The 25600-nt window shown below is 37.4% G+C and overlaps 2 protein-coding genes across 9 annotated transcripts in view; both read right to left on the bottom strand.

The window, feature by feature from the left end:
- Positions 1–6948, bottom strand: part of LOC110828015 (rho guanine nucleotide exchange factor 10) — a 106626-nt gene extending 99678 nt beyond the window's left edge. Inside the window, exon 1 of one of the 2 annotated variants that reach the window (XM_022060270.2) lies at positions 6621–6948. The gene's annotated coding sequence lies outside the window, so the exon portion shown is untranslated. Of the gene's footprint in view, positions 1–3347; positions 3435–6620 lie in introns of those variants that run through there. The other variant, XM_022060271.2, reaches the window with a different exon arrangement.
- Positions 6949–7899: 951 nt separating this feature from the next.
- sog (chordin short gastrulation) overlaps positions 7900–25600 on the bottom strand; it is a 176763-nt gene continuing 159062 nt past the window's right edge. For all 7 annotated transcript variants that reach the window (XM_087344412.1, XM_087344411.1, XM_087344417.1 and 4 more), the window contains 6 exons: positions 24283–24524; positions 23413–23658; positions 21667–21937; positions 19534–19673; positions 17969–18277; positions 7900–16504 (listed from right to left, as the gene is read on the bottom strand). In XM_087344412.1, coding sequence (XP_087200538.1) covers positions 16337–16504; positions 17969–18277; positions 19534–19673; positions 21667–21937; positions 23413–23658; positions 24283–24524 — 1376 coding nt within the window. In that variant the 3' untranslated portion in view covers positions 7900–16336. The remainder of the gene's footprint in view (positions 16505–17968; positions 18278–19533; positions 19674–21666; positions 21938–23412; positions 23659–24282; positions 24525–25600) is intronic.

Below are 25600 nucleotides of genomic sequence, written 5' to 3'. Positions count from 1 at the left end.
CTCGTGGTCCCTGGCAAAGGAGAGAAACTCAGAAAGCGAAGAGATGCTACAGGCCCAGTACCTCTTGATCCGCTTATAACCTTTGCAGTGGGGGATCTTAGGGTTCAGGAGACCTCTACCAGACTACACGACGCTACAACCCAGAAGAGAGACATCTTCGGACTCAACGCCGTGTAAACCTCAAATCCTACAAATTTATTAGAGCTTCTGTGAATGAGATCTTTATGGTGGAGACACCAACATTGATTTTAACTCAGGATTACTACTGAGGCACTAAATCCAAATCTTTACACGTTTTGTCGTCATTTTATAAGCAATGTTACGTAAAATAAATAAGATGACAAGTAGTGTAGCATCTGTCGTGTTATGTTGATTCTTGGTTTTTCTGGCTCGTCACTTTTCACACACTGTCCGTTCACTTGAACACGTTTCGGTTCAATGTGGCCATCATCAGGTTCACGGCATGAAGATCATTCCTCTTGTTAGCCTTATAACCGACGTGTGCGTCATCACAAGTGTTTTTTTTACGTTATTCCGACTGCTTTCTTTCTTTATATACGGAAAGACAATATATCCTGAATAGAACGGTAACGCGCATTTCCCGACTTTAATTGGATCTTCATTTCCTCGTGGATGGAAAGAGAGAGAGAATTTTGTCAAATCTTAGAAGGACTTATTATCTGTCTTTCATTTCAGTAAATTCCTGTATTCAGAATGCTCCATAAAATTGGTTTCTTGGACTTTGACTATCGTCTAAATTATAAATAAAATCACGTTTCGGAAGCTGGATCTGCTTCCGTCTTCAGGAAAAAGGACATCTTTTTAAAAATATCTCTCTTCCAGACGTAGTTTCCAAAGGCTTTCGAAACAACAACTCAGTTGTAGGATTTGAGGGTTTCACGGCGGTGAGTCCGAAGATGTCTGTCTTCTCGGTTGTTGCGCCGTGTAGTCTGGTAAAAATTTACCGACGTTTCAGACATCCTCACTGCCTCCATCATCAGGACGATGGTGGCAGCAAGGAGAGAAGACGATGGGGCATGGAGAAAACTCCATAATGATGACCTTAAAATTTTGTACTCCTCCCCCAATATTGTCAGGGTGATTAAGTCGAGAAGAATGAGATGGGCGGGGCATGTAGCGCGCATGGATAGGACAAGAGGTGTGCACCGGATATTGGTCGGGAAGTCTGAAGGGAAGAGATCGCTGGGGAGACCTAGACGTAGATGGGAGGATAATATTAGGCGGGATCTATGGGAGACAGGAGTTGAAGGAGACTGGATTTTGTTGGCCCAGGACAGGGTCCGGTGGAGGGCTTTGGTTAATTCGGTGATGAACCTTCGGGTTCCGTAAGCCATCTAGTTAGTTAGTTAGTACTCCTAGGTTTCTCAAGCAGCCTCTCCCTGTCAATTCTTCCTACTAAAATTTGTATGCCTTCATCTGCCTCGCCACCAATCTCATCATCTCTGAATATATCACCGTAATAACATCTGATGAAGAGAACATGTTAGGAAGCTGTTCATTACGCAGTTGTCTCCAGTCTTCCTTTACTCTCTCTCTCTCTCTCTCTCTCTCTCTCTCTCTCTGAGGGCCAATATTCTTCTCATCACTGATCTCAGTCCTTGAATCCATGTTCTTCCCCTTGGGCGAAAGACAGGAGTTTCACATTAAAACATACCAACAGGTAAAATTATAGTCTTTATGGGGCTTGAATACAAAAAAGTTTCTGCACAAATTAAAAACGCGTGCATTTGAAACCGAGTTGATTAGGGTTAATTTATTATAGTAATCTATAATTACTGGTTTAAATATCTGTAATTTTACGTGAAAATTTGACATCGCACACAGATGATGCATACTTCTTCAAAATATCAGGATCCAGTACTTAAATCGGGGGGGGCAGATCACTTACTGACAAAACCGTCATCACTTTCACGAACGAAATGACTCCCGGTCGGAAAGCCACAAGAGAAGTTTCTATACCTCATAAATTTTTAAACAGATATAAATTATTCACTCACCAACTACTTTATAGATGCACCAGAAGGCATAAAATAACAGGTAAAACATAACAGACTCATTCGGACAGGTTATCTGAACTCATAGTGGTGGCCATGCTATGCCAAGACACGCACTAAACTTACACCTCGACTTAGGTACAGCAAATGAAAACAGTATATTAGTACTTGAGACTAATTGAATTTCCATCGAGATGTCTTTTTCGTCTATTCTGTTTATTGTTTGCACGAGGTAACGAAAATTAATCTAAAACTAAACTACACTGTATTGGCACGTACACTCCAGCATTGATAAATCTAAAAAAAATAGTAGATAAGAATATTCGTGTATTCTGGGATAATGCGCCTTCTTCTAGATCACACGGTGCAATATCCCAGAAGACAGTCTTCATACTCACGGCCGTGAGAACCTGAAATCTCGTCAAACAGTAGAGATACTACATTCCACTGTGGCTTAAATTGTGTTTGCATAATGTGAAGAATATACGAAATTCCGAAAAGTGTTTAAAATTGAAGTCCAAGACGTTAAATAAACCTACATGTTACATCACGAACCCAAGCGCCATTTTATGTTAAGTTCCTGACAAATGTCAACAAGGTTCGATTTGAACTGCAAGAAAAGTAGAGGTTATGGCGGACTGACACTAACCAAAATTAAATCTGCCCGTCAACATCCAATATTAGACCGCCATTTATACCAAATCTCTTGGAACTCGGGTGCTTTGGGAAGACGAAACACAATGACGGGCAGATATCACGCCGGACCCCACAATGCTCATATTATGAAGTATACAGGAAGGCAGGTGGGTTAAGCAGCGACAGCTGACAACACCTGGCACGCACACCCTGACAGTACAGAAAGCAGGCAGGCCAACCTTGCCAGCATGTGCCTGCCACACGTTCCCATTCACTGGAAACATCTGCTCGCCATAATAGCAATGCAACACACAACTGTTGCTACCACGATATCCCCATACATGGCTACAGGCTTCCCGATCTGTCGCTGTGTTAACGAACAGACCTTTCAAAATTAAGAAAATTCAGGGGACACCAATAGAAGGCGACTAAGGGGTCAACTATCCCCCCCCCCCTTCTTCTGAAATGCTTGGAATGACTTATGAAACAATGTTCTCCAACACAATTTAGGTGCAGAAAAAGACTTAATGATGAGACCAACACCCTATGAAGCATATTAACAGATGCCCCAAAAATATGTATATACAATACAATATGGAATATTAACCTTGTTATCAATCCCCATGTGTTATGTTCAAGGAAGATGTGGAAGGTATGTAATGGTGTAGTTTATTAAAATGTATTTATTTCACTCACTGAATGTGTGTATACATCTTTTTGGGTCATCCTGCAAGACAGCCGTTTGAATGTTCAAGGTGAAATGAAAACAGACGATGCCAAACGCTGGAAAAGAAAACCAAACAGTTCCTACTTCTTTAAAATCAATTTTAATATTATCCTTACCATCTATGACTACGCCTCCCAAGTGACCTCTTTCTTTCCGGATTTTCAATTCAAATTTTGTATGCATTTATCACCTTCCCCATACACGTTACATAAACTTTTATTCAACTTAAACTTAGTTCCTTTGATTTTCTCATGTTACTCGGCTTTACTGCAATTCAGAACTACAAGGCTGGACAAACTATAATCACATTAAGCCACTTAACAAGCGGTATACAGATTGTGGATAACGTACTGCAGGAAGGAATTTCTTAACCAGGAACACAATTGTATTAACTGTTCAAGCAAGAATGACAATATATTTAACTAACTAGATGACTTACGGAACCCGAAGGTTCATCACTGAATTCACCAATGCCCTTCACTGGACCTTATCCAGGGCCAACAAAATCCAGTCTCCTTCAACTCCTATCTCCCATTGATCCCTCCTGATATTATCCACCCATCTACGTCTAGGTCTCTCCAGCAGTCTCTTCTCCTCAGGCTTCCCAACCAATACCCAGTGCACACCTCTTGTCCCATCCATGCACGCTACATGCCCCGCCAATCTCATTCTTCTCGACTTCACCCTGACAATACTGGGGGAGTACAAATTTTTAAGTTCGTCATTATGTAGTTTTCTCCATGTCCCATCGTCTTCTCTCCTAGGCCCAAATATCATCAAACACCTGCAATTTGTGTTCCTCCCTGAGAGCGAGAGATGCAAGACTGTATAACATAAAGTCAGTTTTGGTACTTGGTCCAAAAAAGATGTGCTATATTATGTGTAGCATATAAAGAACAAAAAATCCCAAAGCACGAATTATTAATTTTAATGTCGGAACCTTTCTACAGAGTTTATTTTGAACCAAACCATATCTGCCTAGGATAGTAACTATGATATACGTTACAAACCACATGTGACAATAGTGTCATACATTATCATACTGGTACCATGATGTTTTTACTATTGGCTGCAACAGAGAAACTCAGTCCAACAAGAATTGCTCATTGCCTCAGAAAAGTAATATGGACTGCAAACAGCAGTATTTATGGAATGATCTGTTATTTAAGAGACAGTACAGAAATGTACTCGGCTGTAACTTGACTGTGTAACATATTTAAAATAGTGATTGATACTCTTGGGTGACAGCGTGAATTTTCATTACTGATAAGACCAAGCCCACCACTGGGCACCGTCATTATTCCGTTCAGCTAAGATCACATTGTCACAAACTACTTGTTAATACACATTTCACTGCCAGTACCCTAAACCCAAGAGACTTTTTAACGCGAGGTTTGTACAATAAAATTCTGTATGCATTTGTCTCCCATAAAAATTAAATTATGTTCTATATAAAATAACATATCACACTTTCACTCTCTCAGAAAGAGTTTAAATTTGACAGTACATTAAAATATAAAAAGCTATGGATTAAGCCTTCTGACCCATTCCAATTCAGAAATACTTCCGAAATTATTAATCCACGGACATTTAGTGTCATTCCTTGGACAGCTAATCAGCCATATACGGCCTCTACCTACAAAGGTCAGCATGACACAAAAGATTATAAACATCCATACCCTCAATGAGATTTGAACCCAAAGTACCACTACTCCATAGTAAACCATGTAGCAATGTGATTAGCAAGTAAAAAAGTTAAATAAACAATCTGATTTCTATTATATTAATCCCAAAACAAATTTCTAATAGTTTTAATCTCTCCTTACCTTGAAGAATTCAAGTTTTGCAACCAGAAAAAAGGGTAACAAAATTATACCTTAACATATTGTCTTTAATTTTCTATAAATCTAATGATAACATGCACATTTCTGAACTAAATTATAATAACAACTTATTCTCTTAATTGCATCAAAATCCCCCGTTAATTTGATCTAAGAACTACCATAAAAAGAGCTAGAAAACTGCATTGTTGATTGGTCATCTCCATAATACTTGTAAATAATACCATGATAATGATGTGACTTCCAACATAACACGGTCCATCCTCAAGTTGCAGGCAACCTTAGGATATGGAAGGCAACTATGAATATACCTCCAGTTTAAGGGTTAATAACCAACTGCTAGAAAGAAATAACTTTTTTTGTAATTCCTCAGATTTCTGGTATGATCTACAAGTTGAACTCACAAAAGATAGAATCTTAAAATTAAACATATAATGACTTACGAAGCCCTGACAGCAGGGTATGTCTTGACCCAAATATGCTGAATAACTGTAAACTATGAACTTTGGGTTTGTTACTTACATAAATGACATCTCTCATGCACAATTATAAATCACTATATTGAGTGTAAACTGTATTGTGGTTATAAATTGCACACAAATCTGTACATGCTGAGAAGCCAGAAAAAAAAACAATTAAATATACCATCAAATGCACAATTTCAATCCCAATATTTTCCTTTCATATCTATGAATATTATGAAAATCCTTCTTACCCTCTTTACAGGAGTCTTATGAGATATCACAAGGTTAGGAAGTTACTACACATACAATATATATATAGGAAAACAATTAAGTTCCTGTTGGAACTGCGAAGTCAATTTTTTTTCAAAGCATACAAGTGAAACTTCAGCAAACATAACTCAAGGAAACAACTGATCAACACGTATGGTGTGCAATGCGTTTGTTGGGGAATCGAGTACATATGAATAAAGTGCAGGCACATGTACATAAATAAAAATGCTTAAATTATTTTGAGCTTAAAAACTAGTAACACTGAAACAGGGCACAAAGCTGTCACCAAACTTTTTACTCTTAAACGTTGCACAGTTTGAAATGCGTAGCGAGGAAAACAATTAAATTAAAAAAGAGGAAAAGGCTGTTTCTTTACATGTCTACAACAAACACTACATTCTTAGAAAACAACACACTTAACCTCAGTTAAACTGCCCACATAAATATTTGAATTCTTTCCTGAAAATCAGGTCCTTCATCAGCAGACATAATATGTTATTATACTTAAATTTTGCTTCAAAGCTGTGTTTCGCTTAATATAATGTCTACGATATAAAAGACCCACTAATGAGGTTTAAAGACCCTCATCCCATCGTTTTATCAATTCTAACAAATTCTTACACACTCGAATAATCTACTTATTGAGAGTAAGTCGGCGTTTACTTACTTCTGGTAACTTCCAGATGAAACAGTGCTGTCAAAACATGGCCCACAATTACTCTTTACAAACGTCAACTCAATTGCCCTATTGTTTGTTTGTCGGCAAACTTTAACCACGCGCCTTCATCCCGTAAGCCTTTGAACACAATCAGCACATCCCTCTGTCCAATAACATTAATTTTGCGCTGTCACACCGAAGAATACGAGAAGGCACATTCACCCTCCTAATTAAAAGTACTACCGCTTCCGCAAAACTTCAACACACTACGATTTCTTCACACTGAACGTCGGCTACACACTCTCAAGCAACAGGTTGCCATCTTGAAATTGTAGAAGTGGGGAAAGACCAACTCTTGATTGGACAAGTCAACGTGAATCTACGAATGGAAACACAACATACCAGCGCCAAAAATGAATTCAAGCTGGATGTTTATTACGAGCAGCACTTTTAGAAGTAAATGTGCTCACAAATGCCATTATTATAAAAACATAAGCATATACTAACGATATTTCAGCAGTTGTGCCCTGTAATTCGAATTATGTTTTTTTTTTTTTTGGGGGGGGGGGGGGGGATGGACAGTAGCAAGACTGTCTCATTAAACACGAACTTCCAAGAACTCCTATTTTTATATGAAAAAGTTTAGAATGAAGGTTTATGATCTAGAATCAGAACATAATTGTGGAATTCTACTTGAAGTAACTGAAGATCAGGATTTGGAAGAAGACTGTGATTAATTAAATAAAAATGGCTTTGAAGAGTTGTGTAGTTCCCCTGAAGTAGACAGCTTTGTCCTGTTTCATCCCCAGATTAGTAACAATAAAAATAAGAAGTTTTTTTTTATATGAGAAAAATTCTGTTACCCAAGGATGATGATGGGAACTTCAAGTTTCTTACCTGAGGAAAAGTAACAAAACGGGTATGAAATTACTTTTTCCTCCTGTAAAAGATATCACATGTTCCACAAATAATGACATGTATGTGCTGCCAAAGCCTACTGAACAAGGAGTAACCAAAAGACAAATCATACTTTGTATTTGGAATCAATTTTCATTCTATTATCAATTACAAGAGTGGATAAGTAAGTGTATAATTTGTCATTATATCATGGAAATACATGGTTATGTTAAGCATTTATAATAAATACCTACTCCTTTTTTTGGGGGGGGGGGATATATATATATCTATATGTATATACGCTTTTTGTCAAACTTGCTTGACTGGTTCATTGTACCTTAAGTGTGAGTCACAATGAACAATTTAACCATTTTATACTTAGAAAGCAATGCAACTTGAAAACAGTATTTAATAACTACATTCATATTAAAATATTTCATATCTAAATGACTTTCAAACTGTGTAAACCACAATCTTCTATTTGAATTTCAGAAAATTTAGCATCGTAATACCTTTTCCTGATCCAATGTGCCCCACATTCCCTGCCACTGCTGCTGCAAACAGTCATACACTAAAATCATTGAAAGAACACACAAAGAATGGTAACAGGATGTTTGCTAACTGTATGGTCACCTTTAAAATCAGTCACATGATCTAAACATAATTAGGATGGCCATATAAACAAATGTTTATAGACATGGTAACATCAAAAACTTACAGAACTGAACAGTCCCATAACCTTGCAATTGATTTTTATAATAAAGTCAGCTGAAATTAATGTATGTATACATTTTTATATAAGCAGTTAATTTATTTGTGTTATAGATATATTTCCTGGCACATTCCACCAAATTATAAATTCACTTGTAAAACACTTTGCATTTATATGACTACACAAGTCAACATATTAGTTCTTTTAACTGTCTGTTACATTAATAAACTTAACATGATAATATAGTATTCAATGCAGTCACCGTCTCCCACAGACATGGAATCATAACGCCTTTCAAAAATTTATTTTTATGACAAATGAAGTTTCTTCCTGCAGCAACCATTCACAAACAAGATACTTTCAAGAACTGATGGTGATTTGATACATTTACATACAAATACTGTTCTTATATTACACAAGTGAGAAATACAAATTCATTCTGGGGTGAGGGGACAGGGATATGTTGAGATAAATGAGCCTCTTTATAAAAACATGGTGTACAGTAGTGATGGGGGCATTGCTTGCTACTTGAAATGCAACTGAGTATGTGTCTTACTTAATGAAATGATATCCAGAAGTTTGGAATACAATATTACATTTACTTTTGTAAGTATTATTACACCAACCTAAGTAGAGGTTAACACTTAATTAGGTTTGACATATTTTAAAATATACTATAAGCAATGTACATCATACATTTGTTCATATAATTTTTATCGTCTCATTCTAAGCTTAGTCGTGCATAATTATTTGCAACATACATACATAATGAAAGCTTATTCATTCTAAAATTCATAACTCTATTTAGCCTCAACTTCTATGGTATTACCTGCATACTTCCTTTGTTCTTTATAAACGTGAAAATAAAATCTACATGTATTACTAAGAAAGACTATTTAGTACTCTCTGCTGTCACATTACAGATTTCAGTGATTGAGCATTAGACTAGAAAAATAACATCGTTTTATTTCTACAGTATATACCATTTAATTACTTCCCAAGTTTGAAGCTTCAGGTTGTAGACTTGGTAAACTACTTCTGATCAGTAATGTAAATAGAAAATTACATGGCGGCCAGTTTCTGGACTGGATACTGACAAAATATGATATGAACACCTTTTAGTAATTTAAACATATTCATATAAACACAAAGTTGACTACACTAATAAATGGCAAACCCTCTCTCCTCCCTAATATATTTTGGTTTCATTTAGACAAATCGAGAAACATCATCAGATCTAATTATGCAACGTGTGCAAATTAGAAGGTGCAAATGCTATCTACTTACACATAATTGAACAGATTTCAGCCTCATATATCTAAAGCACTTCTCATGATTGTTATTATGATAATGTAAAAACAATTATTTACACAGTATGAAGGTAAATATTTTTTCTCAGTCACACTCATGGAAGGACAACACCCATACCCATCCATTTTCATTAATGAAGAGATCTTGCAAATTGGTACATTTAAATAGTGGTTTTACAGTCGGGCATTTATTTGAGGAAAAATGAAGAATTTACCTATATATTTTCTGCATATGAAATATTATTCTGTGCAAGAAGTTATTTTTTATAACCACCTTCCTTGATCATAGTAGAATAATTTTAACATTTTAATCAGTTTTGAGGACAGAATGGAAATAAGCACAAATAATTTTGGTTGAACTCTGCAGATTCAATACAAGTCCCTGTGAATTCTGATAGAAGATAAAAAGTGACTTGCAGGATGTTTAACCTTTATTACATAATCAATTCTTAAGGGCTCTGACAATGGTGTAATACAATCTGGGTTGTTGGGTTTTTGGACCTTGTCTGTTGTCAAAAAATACACAATGTTTTGAGGACTGGATGTGACCTTGTCTTCAGGTGTAGTGAAGGGGGCACCTACTCTGTGGGATCTGTCAGAATGAACTAATCCCAGTCACTAAACTAGTCAAGTGGACAGGTCCAGTTCTTGAAACATTATGTTTTATAACATCAGACGATGAACAAGGTCCAAAAGCCCAAGAATACAGATTTTATTATATGTGAACAGGGAATTTAAATCCTCACACTACAGGGATGCCGGCTAGACTTAAACTCTGGGATTGACTGTTTAGTGATATGTTTGTGTAAAACACGGCCAGCAGGACTGCGAGTGAGCTGCATCAAATGAAAAATAAAACTTACTGGTATGTGCTGATTCTCCCTGAAGTTACAGATGGCATACAAATGTTACAAAAATATTTTGTGTCACTGCAGAGGCTTAGTATGTGCAGAGCCTGAGGAAAAATGTAAAACAGATGACATCCTTTATATTACTTTTTAAAATCTGTATTATCACTTTGACTTCAGTAACTAACCCATTTATGCACAGTAATTAAATTATATTAATAATTATAGATTTTACGAAAATTATAATAAAAAATTTTCATAGAAAATAATGCATGAACTTCTTTTTATAGGTATCACTAAACAATATAAATGTTTACCTTAGGAAACCTAAAAAACAAATGTATTTTATAGAAAGGCTACAAAAATTCATTTCTAAGAAAACATGTCATGATACATACAAGTGAACGAAATTGACTGGGCCTACTATAACATGACTGCATACACTTCGTACACGGAAATACTACTTTATATAAGTATTGAATGGTAGAAATTTGTTTTGCTTTTGCTTTGCCTATTCTCTGAAGTGTTTACAAGAAGATACACCAAGTCCCAATAGCAGAATCTGCCTCTAATATTCTTGAACTTGTAGAATAAAGTGGGGCAGACGCAACATGAACTATGAAAGCTGAGCAAATATGAATGGCAAACCCATCCTGCAGGAAGGCAACTGTGATAGGCAGCAAGGTCTATTCACAATCATAGACACACATTCCTGATCCACATGCTACAAACTGTATCAGTACTGGTGCTTTTTGGCATCATAAACTCTGGAAGACTTTTTCTTAAAAACTGCTCTTGGCACGTCCATCCTAATATTTGGAATTCCTCAATTTCCAATCTGATTTACAAGTCAATTAGCATCCACGGTTTCTTCTGATCATTTGTGACGAGCGAAAAATAAGGGCAGAGAAATAAGAAATTCTTTGATTTTTCCACTGATATTCTCTCCCACTCTGTTTTTGATTTCTTCACAGATGAAAAGTAACTTTGTAACTGGCATGAGTATGCTGGCCTCTTTTAATGTGACACTTACGTTTTTGAATACTGGGAAGTAGAAAAAATGTACAATAAAATGTAATTTGATTCCTTCTGTTTGTCACTGTGTAAATAACCTGTTGCATTGTTTAACTTTGACTCTTTTCACATGTGAACGATTTAAGAATTGTGGATCGTAATGACCCACGTCTCCACTGTGTATATCTGACATGTAAGAGAAAGTATTTTATGTCTTGCAAGTTGTGTGATGGAAAAAAGGTTATTGAAATTGCGACAGAATGCGCAAGTATGGTTTCTCTTACATAGAAAATGACTGGTAAAGTAAGTCAACATTTGTTGGCCTCGTATAAGATACTCTAACACAAGTCATGAAATACATTCTATTAAACAGTTACAAGTAACAACCTGTACATTTTACTGTAATGAGATTGGAAAGATATATTCTACATTGAGCACAATGAAATTCCAAGACATTCTTCATATCACAGGTGATAGCATAATCAAGGCAACAAAGGGAATATGAATTACTACAATGAAATAAAACGCAAAAATTGTATCCAATATCATAGCTGCATTAATATGATTCAAGGTCATTGTTACAAGGCAAACCAACAAATGATCTGGTTCATAATGTAACAATGCATTCAATGACTTTGAGTCACACTGTTGCAACAATGTACTCCAACAATTACCTCTGGTCATGGCAGTGCCTAGTTCCAAAGAAAATTGCCACAGACAGACATGGACAGGTCATATGGCGTTCTTTCCTCATGCTAGAACATGAAGAAGACAATAAAAGTAGAAACATCAGTAATTCTATTGTCACCATATGATCTCATGTTGAAGATGTGCACATTAATGTAGAGGTATTAAATAATGTCAAAAGCTGAACAAAGACATGATAAGAATGAAATTTAATCTTGGTGAGCTTACAAACAGAACTTTCACAGCTGTTTCTGCCATAAGGGAATTTTGAAAAAAATTGAATCAGATATTTATTTCACAGGTTCTTTGAAATTTCTTCACTACTGCCATTTGTGTTGAACTGAACCTGACAACACAGTTCACATTTTATGGCTCAAAATCGTAATTTTTAACATTTAAAATATTTTAATTTATTCAGAACTACAGTATTCCCTCTTACATGTATTTAAGAACTTTGGTGGACAATTGATGATGTTCGTCTGGGCTGTGATGCTGTGTGGACTCACAGGTGGATACCGGCATCTTGGGGAAATTAACTGTCTCTGAAATATTGGTCCACAAGTCCACATGGTTTCACAATCCAGAAGAACATAACTGACATATTGACCGCTGTCACAACCTAAAGTCTGACACTGTGGTGGATTATTCACGTCTCTTGATACTTCTCTTATATGGCAAAGCTTTACCCGATGCCTTAACCAAGAGAATGGGAATTTGTGGTTCCACAAACTTCAAGCATTCTGGCATTTCTATGTTAAACAAATCATTCCAGATCTCAATATTGTTATTATACTCAGGTTATAATTTGCTGCAAAATTTATTCTTCGGTTAAAACACTATAGCGTTATTAAAAATTATATACAATGCCTTCCACACACATAAAACATACACACAGAATACAGTTGAATTACACATAGCATTCTCATATAAGTGTACATACAAAAGATTCATAGTAAATTACAGCAGTAATATTAAATAAGCAATACTGACAGTTACATTGGTGAGATTCATAGCAAATCCTTTCTCATACATAAAATTCTAAATACGTAATTTAAAATACACTAATTCTTCTGTTGCCATTGACACAATATATTATTAGGTGGGAAGCTTCAAACAAAACTGTGCAGATAATAATGTTTCACTCTGTCATATGCAGGTATCCAGAAACTTATGAGCGCTGCTGCAGTAATGTCTTGAAGTTTTTTCATAACATACCTGCTAATAGAAAAATTCACTGTAGATTGTCATTTTATAACGTTCTACTTTACGTCAAACCCTTGTTTATTCAAACTTCATTCACCTTTGAAGACGACCATCTCCAGAGACGTAGCACAGCGTAGTGTAGTAGACACAGACAGACGTTTCAGAGCCACTTAATGCCCCTATCACTACTTCACCAGTCAATGTCTACCAGAATACACCATGCTACATCGCTATATCTTCATACGCATCACCATGAGAAACTCAAATCTCACTTCCATTCACCTTTATGTAACTGTAAGTAGGGAAAGTACTTCTTTTAGCACTTCACACATACATTTTAAATTAGCCTTTCATTACACTCTTAATAAAAGCAATTTTCAACACCCCTTAGATACTCCAGATTGTATATAATCTAAATAATTAAACATCTAAATTCTGTAATACATTATTATCAGGCTTTCTATTAGTGTGTTGTACTGTATTAAAGTAAATGTTGGTTGTGGAAATACACTATTATATTTATCCACGAACCATGAAACTGTGAATAAGACTCGGATCCTACATTTTGAAACGCAAAATTTTAAAACAGAAAACAAAAATTTAAAATTCAGTATGCAATATCATACAATATAATTAATTCACAGCTGCTGCTATTAGTCAGGTGTAGTCCATTAAATATTTTAATTGCAGTCATTCACCTACTGACAAGACAAAATGTCATGCAGTCATTCACACGGCATCTTGATTTTTATGAAGGTCGATAGTCCAAAGTACAAATCCTCATACAAGATATTTACCAGCGCTTTTGATACTACGTTTTTGAAAAAATCTGCATGTTACTGGCATAAATATGTAGTGTAAATAAGAGTCTTTGCCATTAATTTTATTCCCACAGAATCAGGAAAAGCAATGGCGATAATTTGTGACAGAATTTTCTATTTCAATTAATTAATATAATTTACAGATTTATTTTATTTATAAACAGAAGGAAAATGTTCAGAATGTTAGAAAAATAAAGATGAAAAGATAATGTCCCTGCTGCTTAATTAAATTTCATGCTGTGAAGACAACTACACTAAATAGTCAACTTTAAAACCCTTGTATTGTTTAGCAGAGAACTGAAAGTATCTCTCATTATGAGATTAAGATGACAGTGTCACCAACTTAAGCAAATTCATTACCAAGACCAAACTTATATTCAGAATTACATGCGAAAAGATGCATTAAAGGGGTGCAACATGTATGAAAATAAATCACAACTGATAAATAAATATATCTGGGAGGAATTCACTGTGACCCAATATTTTGGTCATCTGCTACAGAAACATATCAGTCTTCTTCGGTTCTCTTGGGTAATCATAATACCACAGCTGTAAACTTTTAATACACTTCCACAAAACCTATAATGATAAATAATTAAAAGCTTACATCAGTTGTTCTAAAACTGAAGTAACTAATTCTTACACAGAATCATCACTGTTGGAATTATCAAATAATGCCATTGAAACAAAAGAAGCATTGTTGAATTCAATACACATTTCTGAGACTTAAGGTTCTCACGGTGGTGAGTATGAAGTCTGGTAGAAGTTTACCGACACTTTACAGCTACGGCAGACGCAAAATAACTCCGAACATGGTTACAAGACACAGTGAGAGGGGACAATGCAAAGTGGTATTTGATACGCTGGATTTAACACTACATTGTATTTTATAAACCAAAGAAAATATAAAACACTAGTAATAGTGGCACATGCCTTAATATCCAATAGTATGCAAGGAAGGGCTGGGTTCTCTCGTCATATGTCCCACTGCTTCATATTCTTCCCCTCCCTCCCACATGTAACTGTAATGGTCATCTAAGCTCAGAGTTATCTTGTGTCCACTGTGCTGATGTTTACTTATCATCCTGATGATGGACGCAGCAGGCACCTCTGAAACTTCGATAAACTTTAACCTATCTACATGGTACATCTCAGGAGACAACCATCTTGAAGTGTACATCTGTCTGTCAGAGTCCTTCAATTATGGATCATTTAAATATGATATGCAATGGATACAATACAACTTCAGATCAGACTTCCAACAAGGAGCGTTTTTCTCTCTCCTGTTGCAGAGACAATAAGCACATGTGGATCTGCAATTTCTAGCAATACTAATTAACTTTTATTATCCGTGTGTTGCAGCTTACACATGAACCAGCTAGCCACGCCTGGCTGTGCACTGTGTTAGCGCACTTCTAAAACCATTAATCACAGAGACAACGTCCGGCCAGCACAGCCCCGTATAATATTATGGAGGGTTCTGTCTCCCGTTACCATACGATAAAAGTTAAGCTGTTAGTGATTCATACTTTTATATGACTGCCTTGGAATCTTATTTATTGCAGAGGCTTGCATGGTGCCACAGATATTCATCCAGTTTCACTCCAGACAGCAAATCAGCACAGCCGACTGATACGTAAAATACGTTCCCTCGTTTATAATACACTTACTTCCCACCATTTGATTTGTAACTTATATTACCTATTTCAGAAGTTAATATATTTTGATACACTTAAAATATGTCTATGTTACCAGTATTTCATAAATATTAATTATATTACTAATTATGTCCATGTTTATTATAAAATAGGTATTAAACTGCCTCATCTATCTACATACCCTGAAAATGGGTACCAACAAAAGCTCGTCTAATAAAAGGAAGACCCGCTTGATAAAAAGTCGTCTTTACTGTATTCATCTAATCACTGACTGGCTGACTTCAAAGTAACTCAGTCTTTAAGGAGAATTATAGACAACACTGTAAAACACTCATGCTATAAACATAAGACTATAGTTACACAGTATTCACATTTCTTGAAATATATTATTTGTGCCTAGAATGGCTATGCTGGTATATGAATTTCTGATAGTTTTAATATACACATTCCATCAATGCTGATCTTCTGAATACGCTGCAAAGCAATTCAAGCGGCTTCTTCAAACGCCAGTGCGACTCTTCGTTTTGCAGCAATGTGGTTAATGTCTGACACACACTCTCTCAAGCTCAGCTGTTTTATGAAGAACGGTGGTGACGCCTATTACGTCGACATTGAGGGCAGCACTCATCACCAGCTGCGGTCAATTGCGAAGTGTTTCGTCTTCGTGAGGACATAAAAGCGCTTGTGTCAGGTATGCAGGATGACCGAGGACATCTTTTACGTTCACACTTTATTGTACCATCCTTAAAGCAGTAAGAAATCCAGTTGTTATATTGGAGCTTGTGAAAATATTTCAATATGCAGCAAAACACAAATATATATACAACTTTTTTTGCATTGTTTTCTGGTGGAATGCAGAATGGAACTGATTTAGCAGTTTTGTGACATATTATTGCTCCCTTTGCAAACTCTGTAAGACACAGTAAAATTACTAATGTCCTAACAAAATTACAAAGCTGTGCAGAAGAAGAAAATCACAAAAAAAGTAATTTTACATTTTGTACATATCAGCTAGTATTGTCTGGATGAGATGGGAAAATCATGCAGCATGCAAGAAAGGCACGACAATTTTTTGGTTGGAAAACTTCATAGGGAGCAACCTTTAGAGATGCAGACACAGATTAGAGTATGTTATTAAAGCAGATAAACAGATGATGGAGATAAGAACTGGGTTAAAATATTATGTGGGTTCAGTTCCTAAACATCAGCCACATCACTATTTCAACACTCTGAGGTCTGTTAATACATAAACGTCCTTCACAATATTCATCGTAAGACTACCACCGAAAAACTATGTCCTTGTAAACACAATCTCTTTATGAATTTTAAAATTATTATCAACAATGGATGTACCTTTTTCATCAACTAAGCCATTTTATATATTGTTGTTATTAATACTTTACGAGGTGTACTATTCTCCATGTCAGCGGCATGTGATGTCACAAATACTGAAATTAAACTGAGCATAAAAAATGGACACAGGAAATTTCCTTATGTCCCCAAGGACTTGACCTTTTAAAACTAGTGGTATCAATATGTACCATCTGATTTAACATTAAATTACTCTACATTTTGCCCACAGACTGTAGTTATGGGATTTCAAAATAAACAGCAGTCATTTCCTTATGCTGGATTAACCTTTATCATGTGTGTGCCACACCTTACACACATTCAGCTGGCTGTGCATCACATTAGTGTACAGCTAAGCCAGTAACTATGGAGCTGGCAGCCTTGTTCTGTGTGGATCAAAATCCTCTGTTCCTGTATGATAAAGGTTATTCACTAGGAACCAGATTCTTATGTTAATTAGATGAGCTTCAGCTTTAAAGTATTAATTACGGGCTTAGTTCAATCAGGAGTCGCCCTCAGTGGATTAGTGGTTAGCGTGTTCGCCACTGGACCCAAGGTTCACGGGTTCAAACCCGGCCAAGGTCTCTCCTGATTCACTGCTAGATGGCTCTAGGAGACAAATCAAGATTGAGTTGAAATTGTGCAGAGGCAGCGGGCTTGTCACTCACTACTCACAGATGCACACTTCGAAGACAAAGAAACCTCCCACATGGGAGGAGGACAAGGCTCGGCTTCGAACTGTTGCGCCATAGAGTCAGTCAGTTCAATAAGGATTCCAATAACTATGGTATTTTGTAACAGCGACAACAAGCTTGTGACTGGAAGAAGTGAGAAAAATAAGCGGAAGATTAACTTACCTTGCATCTGCATGTAACACATTTTACTTCCCCGTGTGAATGGACTCTTGGGTGCCACTCATGTCCATTTTCAAAAATGTCTCCTGTAGCGTGATACTTGCAGCCTCCACTTGCCAGAATATCCTCATCTGTACGATGAGTGAGTGTACCATTTGGGTTCTGCTCATCCATTGCCAACTGAGTGTCGCCTACCGTTAAGACAGGACACTGTTTACAGCATGCTTTCTTATCTGGACGGAAGGCTTCATGTTCTTTGCAGGTTAGGGGAGGACACTGCACTCGTGGACAGTGTACTTCCAGAGTATTAGCCTGTCATAAAAAAGAAAAACTGAATTAAATATAATCATATGCTTTTAATCTATATAGAACTTATTTGTAAATGTAAAATTATGTACACTCATGTGAGACGTGATAAGGTGGATCAGTGCCGTGGTCAAAGTTCACACATTTCAATGATCAAAATAGGTTGCAGAAAGACGGTGTTTGTTAACTGGGGGTCCATACTATGAAGCCTGGTGGTGGACAGATTCCTTGCACAGCCGAACGTCCGTACTCATAGGGCTGCGCTGATGACTTTGCCTTGTTGAAAATTGGAAAATCCCGAAGTACTCTCAGAATTCATGCAAAGGGCTCTGAGCATAGTACTGTTTGGTGCAGGACTGTGGAACTCTCATTCCTCATGAGACGAAACTTGTGCTCTTCACCAAGAGGAAAGAAGAGAACAGTTTGTAGAACTTGTTCTTCTAAATAGGATTCTACATCCCATAACTTAGTGAAGTATCCTGGTAGCAGATCAGATCCTTGCCTGACATTTGCAGTCAGACTTCATTTCTCACTAGAGTCAGGACAAAATGATACCAACAGTTGCTTCTGGACTGTCCTTAAAGTGAAAATCCTGTAATGTGAACATTCGTTATTGATTTGACCTATGGTCCTTTAGTCTGAGGTGCTAGTCTAGTATACAAGGGGCAGTCAAAAAGTTCCCGGAAATGTGGTATAGCACTGTAATGGTAGGAAATATGGCAACGCTTACCTAATCACCTTCAAAGTAGGACCCTAGCACAAACACACACACTTGCTCCATCGACCCTGCCATTGTTGGAAGTACCGGCGGAAGGCTTCGTTTGGAATTTTCCGGAGTTTGGCCGTCACATTCCACACATCGGTGGTTGTGCAGCAATTCCTCGATGAGAAAAGCATTCCCGTCATCACCCAACCACCATACTCTCCGGATCTCGCTCCAAGTGACTTCTGGCTGTTCCCTACTCTGAAAATGGGCCTCAAGGGGACACGTTTTGCAACCATGGAGGACATCAAATCGAATGCGACAGCCAAACTCCGGAAGATTCCAAACAAAGCCTTCCGCCGGTGCTTCCAACAATGGCAGGATCGATGGAGCAAGTGTGTGTGTGTTCAAGGGTCCTTCTTTGAAGGTGATTCGGTAAGCGTTGCCATATGTCCTACCATTACAGTGCTATACCACAATTCCAGGAACTTTTTTGACTGCCCCTCGTAAGCTGGGACACAAGGGGTTAACACTGCAAAGCGTAAAACGTGAATCATACATCACAAGTGCAGACTGCGCAGAGTTCAAAGCCACTGGGAGGCAAATAGGGATGCCAGCTCTTGCCGGCTGCATAGAACTGTCCTGCCAGGTAGCAACCTCGTGTCACGCTTGTGTTACTCTCCTGCGGAGCACTTGAATCTGTAACAACAATACAACGCTGATTGTTATAATGTAGCAGAATTACCCTTAAGCAGTCAGCCATTAAAATGTTATATCTATTTTTACATAACTTCAAAGTATGCTGAACAGACTTCAGGCACAGAATCTCTGTCTGAGATTCAGTGTCGTGTGCTGAGACGATGGTCAAAACCGAGTCACTGAAGCAACATAATTATTCACCTTTTGTGAAAAAATTCATTTATACCAACGTTACAGAGGTTCTTGCTGTCTCCTTCATCATTTCCGTGATGATGGAGGTAGAAAGACTTCTGAAAAGTTAGTAAACTTCTACCAGACTACCTGACGTGCTACAACCCAGAAGATAGCCATCCTTGTACTGACCACCATGAGAACCTCAAATCCTTAAATTCAACTAGAAAGTACTTTATAATGAAACAAAAGACATTTGATGTGAAGTTCTGACTGAATCTGTAAGTCAGATTGTAGCTCCTGCTACGTTTTTTAAAATATCTTCTGTAATGATGGGATGCCGTGGCATCTTAAATACATTCTGTGAGACAGTCAACAGGTTACCATTTTGGAGCATAAAAGAACTGTAAAAAGAGTGACAGAATTTAAAATCTCCCATTGAAGGCTATTATATACATCACTACATGCTGAAGGTATGAAGTCTGATAAGTTTGAAAAGGTTTTAAAACATAAACACAAAATAAGCGTGTTCTTAGCAATTCTTCTAAATCAGTCAAAATAATCTGAAATCCCCAAATTAGACCAGTTTGGTTTCATACTTGGAATGACAATGATGGTGGTTAGGATTATATTAACATATACAGTGAAACCTTTATCCATCGTTCCCCGAACAATCTTTTTTCTGTTTTGTCCAAGTTTTGCCGAAGCACATGCTGGATCGACATAAAAGTGAAATCGTTCTTCCATGCGCAGAATATTGGTGAAGGTGATGGGGATGGAAAGCATTTTGAACATGGAAAGGGCTCTGTTTGGCTAAAACGTAAAGTTTAGACAAAACAGTTGTTCATTAAAGAATTTGTTCTTTACAAAAAGGGAGTAACTTTGAAACAGGTTTTATGTGTATGCCAAAAAGAAAAATGCACAATTTTAATTTTGTTTCTAATTTTTAATGCTTCCCCGCAACTGTCGGTTTCCCACGCTTTTATTTCTCTCTCCCGTCAAAAACGATGCATCGAGGTTTCATTGTATTAATATTACAGTAGGGCACCGCTTATACGGCAGGTTAGGGACCAGACCCCCGCCGTAAAGCGAAACTCGCCGTAAAGCGAAACTCGCCGTAAAGCGGATCTTTGCCTTTTTTCACTTGCAAATGCATATCAAAGCCTAATAAGATGTTTACACTATCATATAGTAAGTGCACAATATCGCTAGGCCTAAGAAAACGATATGAAAGTAAAATGAATATCAGTAGTACACACATTGTGGCTCGTTTGATCTTCAATCCACACAACTAAACGTTTTTCCATGTCAGCAATAAGGCTATCTCTTTTTAGAGTTCATTCGTGTGGCACTTTTAATTTCATTTAACACTTTCTCCTTAGCGTTCACGATGGCACTAACAGTTTGGCGAGCTAGGCCTAGCTTACGTCCTATCTCGGCCATAGACATGCCTTGTTCACGAAGTTTAATTATATCTAAATTGGCATTTAAAGTAAGAGGCTTATGACTCCTCTTTTTATCGCTACTACCCTTAGACGTCTTTGTAATTACTCTGTAGTAACACAAAAATATTACATAAATATACAGTTTGTAATAACTCTGAAAAATTGCCAGAAATACGGAGACGCGCAGCGCACAAAAGCTGTAAACAGACTGAATCAGCGACGAGAAAATGGCGCCGGATGCACTTCTCTGACTCAGCTGTTGAGCGCCGTATTAGCGAATCGCCGTAAAGCGGAGCGCCGAAAAGCAGGGCCCTACTGTACGGGGGACAACGCATTTTGTATTACAGATGTGACTTTATAACTTCAAATGGACCTACTTGTGCACGTTGGACAACAATCTCCAGGTGCCGTCTTGCTGCTGCATGAGAGCAGAGGACATGGAACTGTATCACACTTTACAAGATTCTGATGACAGTTACACATGATACAGGGGTCTTGTTTTGATACCCACTGAGAGCCCTCCTCATAGAATTGCATTTCATAATAGCATTTAGTTGCTTCTGGTATGATGCTATCAGCCTGCAGATAAGTACTGCCAGGGACATCATTGTCCGAATACTTCGGCAAGCAGGATAATGGAATTGATATCTAGAACAAACGTGTCATATATGTAAATGTTTATAGGGCAGTGGTAACCATGTATATCATTTACATTAACATTCCTAACTTGATAAGTTATTTACAGCGTCTTTTCATCAGTCCAACCAACGAACCAAAAAGCTAAGGGCGGTGGAGTCCTGCGCAAGCGCAAGACATCGTCCCTTGCTAGGTAACACCATTCCTGCGTACGAAACGCATTGCTGGAAATGGTAAACAGAGCATTATAACTAAAATGAGATTTTGCTCACGCTAACGGGTTTTGTCGTAGCGGGAGCCTCGACCATTAAAACTGGGGTCTGTTTATTTTCATCAGTAACATTTGTTTCTTGAATACATAGCAACAATTTTCTTAAACATTATTAACGTTAACCATATAAAAATTGCAGATTTAAACCCACAAACTCAGGGGCAACTGGAATTAACTCTGGGGCTTTAACATATTTAGTGGTACGCTAATATAACATACGGCCAGCAGGACTGCTCATGAACCATGGCATCACATGATAAAAATTTCTATTTGTAACGGTAATGTAGTTTGATTACTTGGAGGTATGAACCACATTTTAATACCAGTATAATTTAAATGAGTTTTGTCTAGAGTTAATTTCACAATTTTAAATATTTCTTAAAAATGTTCTTTATAATATACAGACAGACAAGCTCCCAGTATTATCACATGTCTATACCTAGTAACGTTTTTATCAGTTGACAGACAAAACTTCATGCGAATATTATGCAGCTACAGCCCCCCTCCATATTTGTACTTTTTAATTTCCTACAAATATGGAGAATTTGCAAAGTTCTGAGGTCACAGTAACTAGCAAAATTTACTGAATTTCTATGTGGCAAGGAAATATAAAAATGTAAGCAACTTCGGTTAAGGTAATTTTGTTTTTTATAAAATGCAGTCATGCCAAATCTATATTTATTTATGATTTTATCACAATAAATAATGAATCACTTAAAGTAGGCATGTGAAGTTGTATTTGAAAACACCATAAAGACATCTAAAATTTATAAATGAAAAACTCTATATGTCAACAAACACAAACATGGCAGTAATGCGAAACTGTGAGGGTATGTTGGAAAAGTTTAATGTACCGTTAGTTTAAATGCGTACAAGTGGAAATATGCACAGAAATAAATCAATAAATAATATAATTATTGATATGAAATTCTTGCTAGTTTCACTGTACGGAATGAAACATCTGAAAGAAAGTAATCGTCATAAGTTTTCCAGAATGATGACTTGCATCAGAAACAGTAAAAAACACACTAAATTAAAATGAACTGAAGATGGCTGCCTCCATCATCAGGGCAATCGCCCTGATGATGGAGGCAGCAAGGACATCTGAAACGTCGGTAATCTTCTACCAGACTACACTGCGCAACAATCCAGAAGACGGCCATCTTCAGATGAGTGCAATGAAAACCTCAAAACCTACTAAAAATGAACTGCTCACCCGATTAAGTCTTGCACTTAAGAAAACAGATCCCGAAGCTTGATCCTGCAACTCCAAGAAATTAAATCCTGAGTCGATTTTCAAGAATTCAGTCTGTGATATGCCCATCACAAAACCTTCTAGATGATTTCCTCTGAACTCCTCCAAAACTCTCCTGAAGACTGGGGCTCCAGGTATTACAAATGGTAATGTTTTCAAGCAGAGCTCAAGGTTTTGATCTTCTGTGGTCAGGCCCGAGAGCACTACCTGCACATACAACAAAGAATATGAAGACACTAATTCAATTTCAAAGATTATAAAATACACAGACTGATACTGAGTTGTTTATTAATGAAGTATCAGTGGCAGAGATTACAAAACTGGTAAATTTGAAAGGCTGGGGGAAAGTAGTTGGCTTTCATTACTTAACAATGCTAAATAAACTGCTGAGTATGTGCATGCATTACTGAATGGCTATACATCGTTACACAGCTGGGATTAATTTTTGGAATGAGTTATAATTATGAGCGGGGATATTTCAGTCAGTATAGTGACTAGCTATGGGCTGGGCGATCAGGGTTTGATCCCCAATGGGGGCAGAGGATTTTTCCTCTAGCCTCTGCGTCCAGACCGGCTCTGGGGCCCACCCAGCCTCCTGTCCGATAGGTACTGGGGTCCTTTCCTGGGAGTAAAGCACAGTCGGGGCGTGATGCTGACCACTCATCCCCATCTAGTGCCGAGGTCAAGAAAGAGTAGGAGGTATACCTCCGCTCACCCCAAGTGCCTGCAGAGGCGTGTAGCGGAACATTTTAAAAAAGAAAAAAGTATGACATATTAAGAATATCAGAATATTTATTCCTTGCAACAGATTTAATATAACATAATTATAACCTCAAAATGTAAGCTGCACTCTGAATCAATTGCAAGCCAGGCCATTCCAACTAATGTAGCCGGTGCCGTTTCATCTAGTCTCTTGAGCAGTATCGGTGAGTGGGAATCTCTGGCATCGGCCACTGGCCTCGGTACCAGTCTCCCGCTCACAAGGCTCGGTTCCATCCTCGTTGCAACATTTAGAGCCAGTTCACCAGCATATAACTGCTCAAGTTCACGTGCACTAAGCCTGTCTAATGTACCTGTTTACAAACGCAAAGAATTAGTTAATGACAGGAGCACTTAAGCGCATTTGCCGCCAGTCACATCGCATTTTGCCTGTGGTCTTCAGTTCAAGATGACAGGAGGTGGTAACCAACATTTTCGAGAAACCTGTCACTTCAATCTTTCACCCTGAAGATGAAGGCGTCAGGTTCCTATAAAACATTGCTAACCACCTAAACACTAAGAAGACCACAATTCAAAATTTCACTACTGTGGAAACCTCAAATCTCATAAAAGGCATCAATGTTCACGCACACAATACAGTAGGGCCCCGCTTTTCGGCGCTCCGCTTTACGGCGATCCGCTAATACGGCGCTCAACAGCTGAGTCAGAGAAGTGCGTCCGGCGCCATTTTCTCGTCGCTGATTCAGTCTGTTTACAGCTTTTGTGCGCTCCGCGTCTCTCTGTATTTCTGGCAATTTTTCAGTTATTACAAACTGCATATTTATATAATATTTTTGTGTTACTACATTGTAATTACAAAGGCGTCTAAGGGTAGTAGCGATAAAAAGAGGAGTCGTAAGCCTCTTACTTTAAATGCCAAGTTAGAGATGATTAAACTTCGTGAACAAGGCATGTCTATGGCTTCCGAACCATCACCAAAACGAATAGGATTCGTTGAAGAGTCACATGATGAAGATGCGTCATCTCCTGCATCCTTCCTACTATTACCATATCAATTTTCAAATTTATATTCACCAATCACTATAAGCTGAGGACAATGTGTGTATTACTGATATTCATTTTAATTTCATATCGTTTTCTTAGGCCTAGAGCTATTGTGCACTTACTATATGATAGTGTAACATCTTATTAGGCTTTGATATGCATTTACAAGTGAAATAAGGCAAAGATCCGCTTTACGGCGATTTTCGCTTTACGGCGGGGGTCTGGTCCCTAACCCGCCGTATAAGCGGTGCCCTACTGTACAGTGAATTTCTCAGTACAATTATAATTGAAGTAATAATTCATTTTTGTAATTTGTATGGTATCTTAAGAGGCCTGGTATTAAGGGAGGAAAGCATGCTGAGGAGAACGCCTAAATCCGATGGAT

The sequence above is a fragment of the Zootermopsis nevadensis genome, unplaced genomic scaffold (genome assembly GCF_977971745.1).
Source record: "Zootermopsis nevadensis isolate Lab colony 2312 unplaced genomic scaffold, Znev_1.0 Znev_ptg000007l, whole genome shotgun sequence".
NCBI lineage: Eukaryota > Metazoa > Arthropoda > Insecta > Blattodea > Termopsidae > Zootermopsis > Zootermopsis nevadensis.
This window is presented reverse-complemented; position numbering and strand designations above follow the sequence as displayed.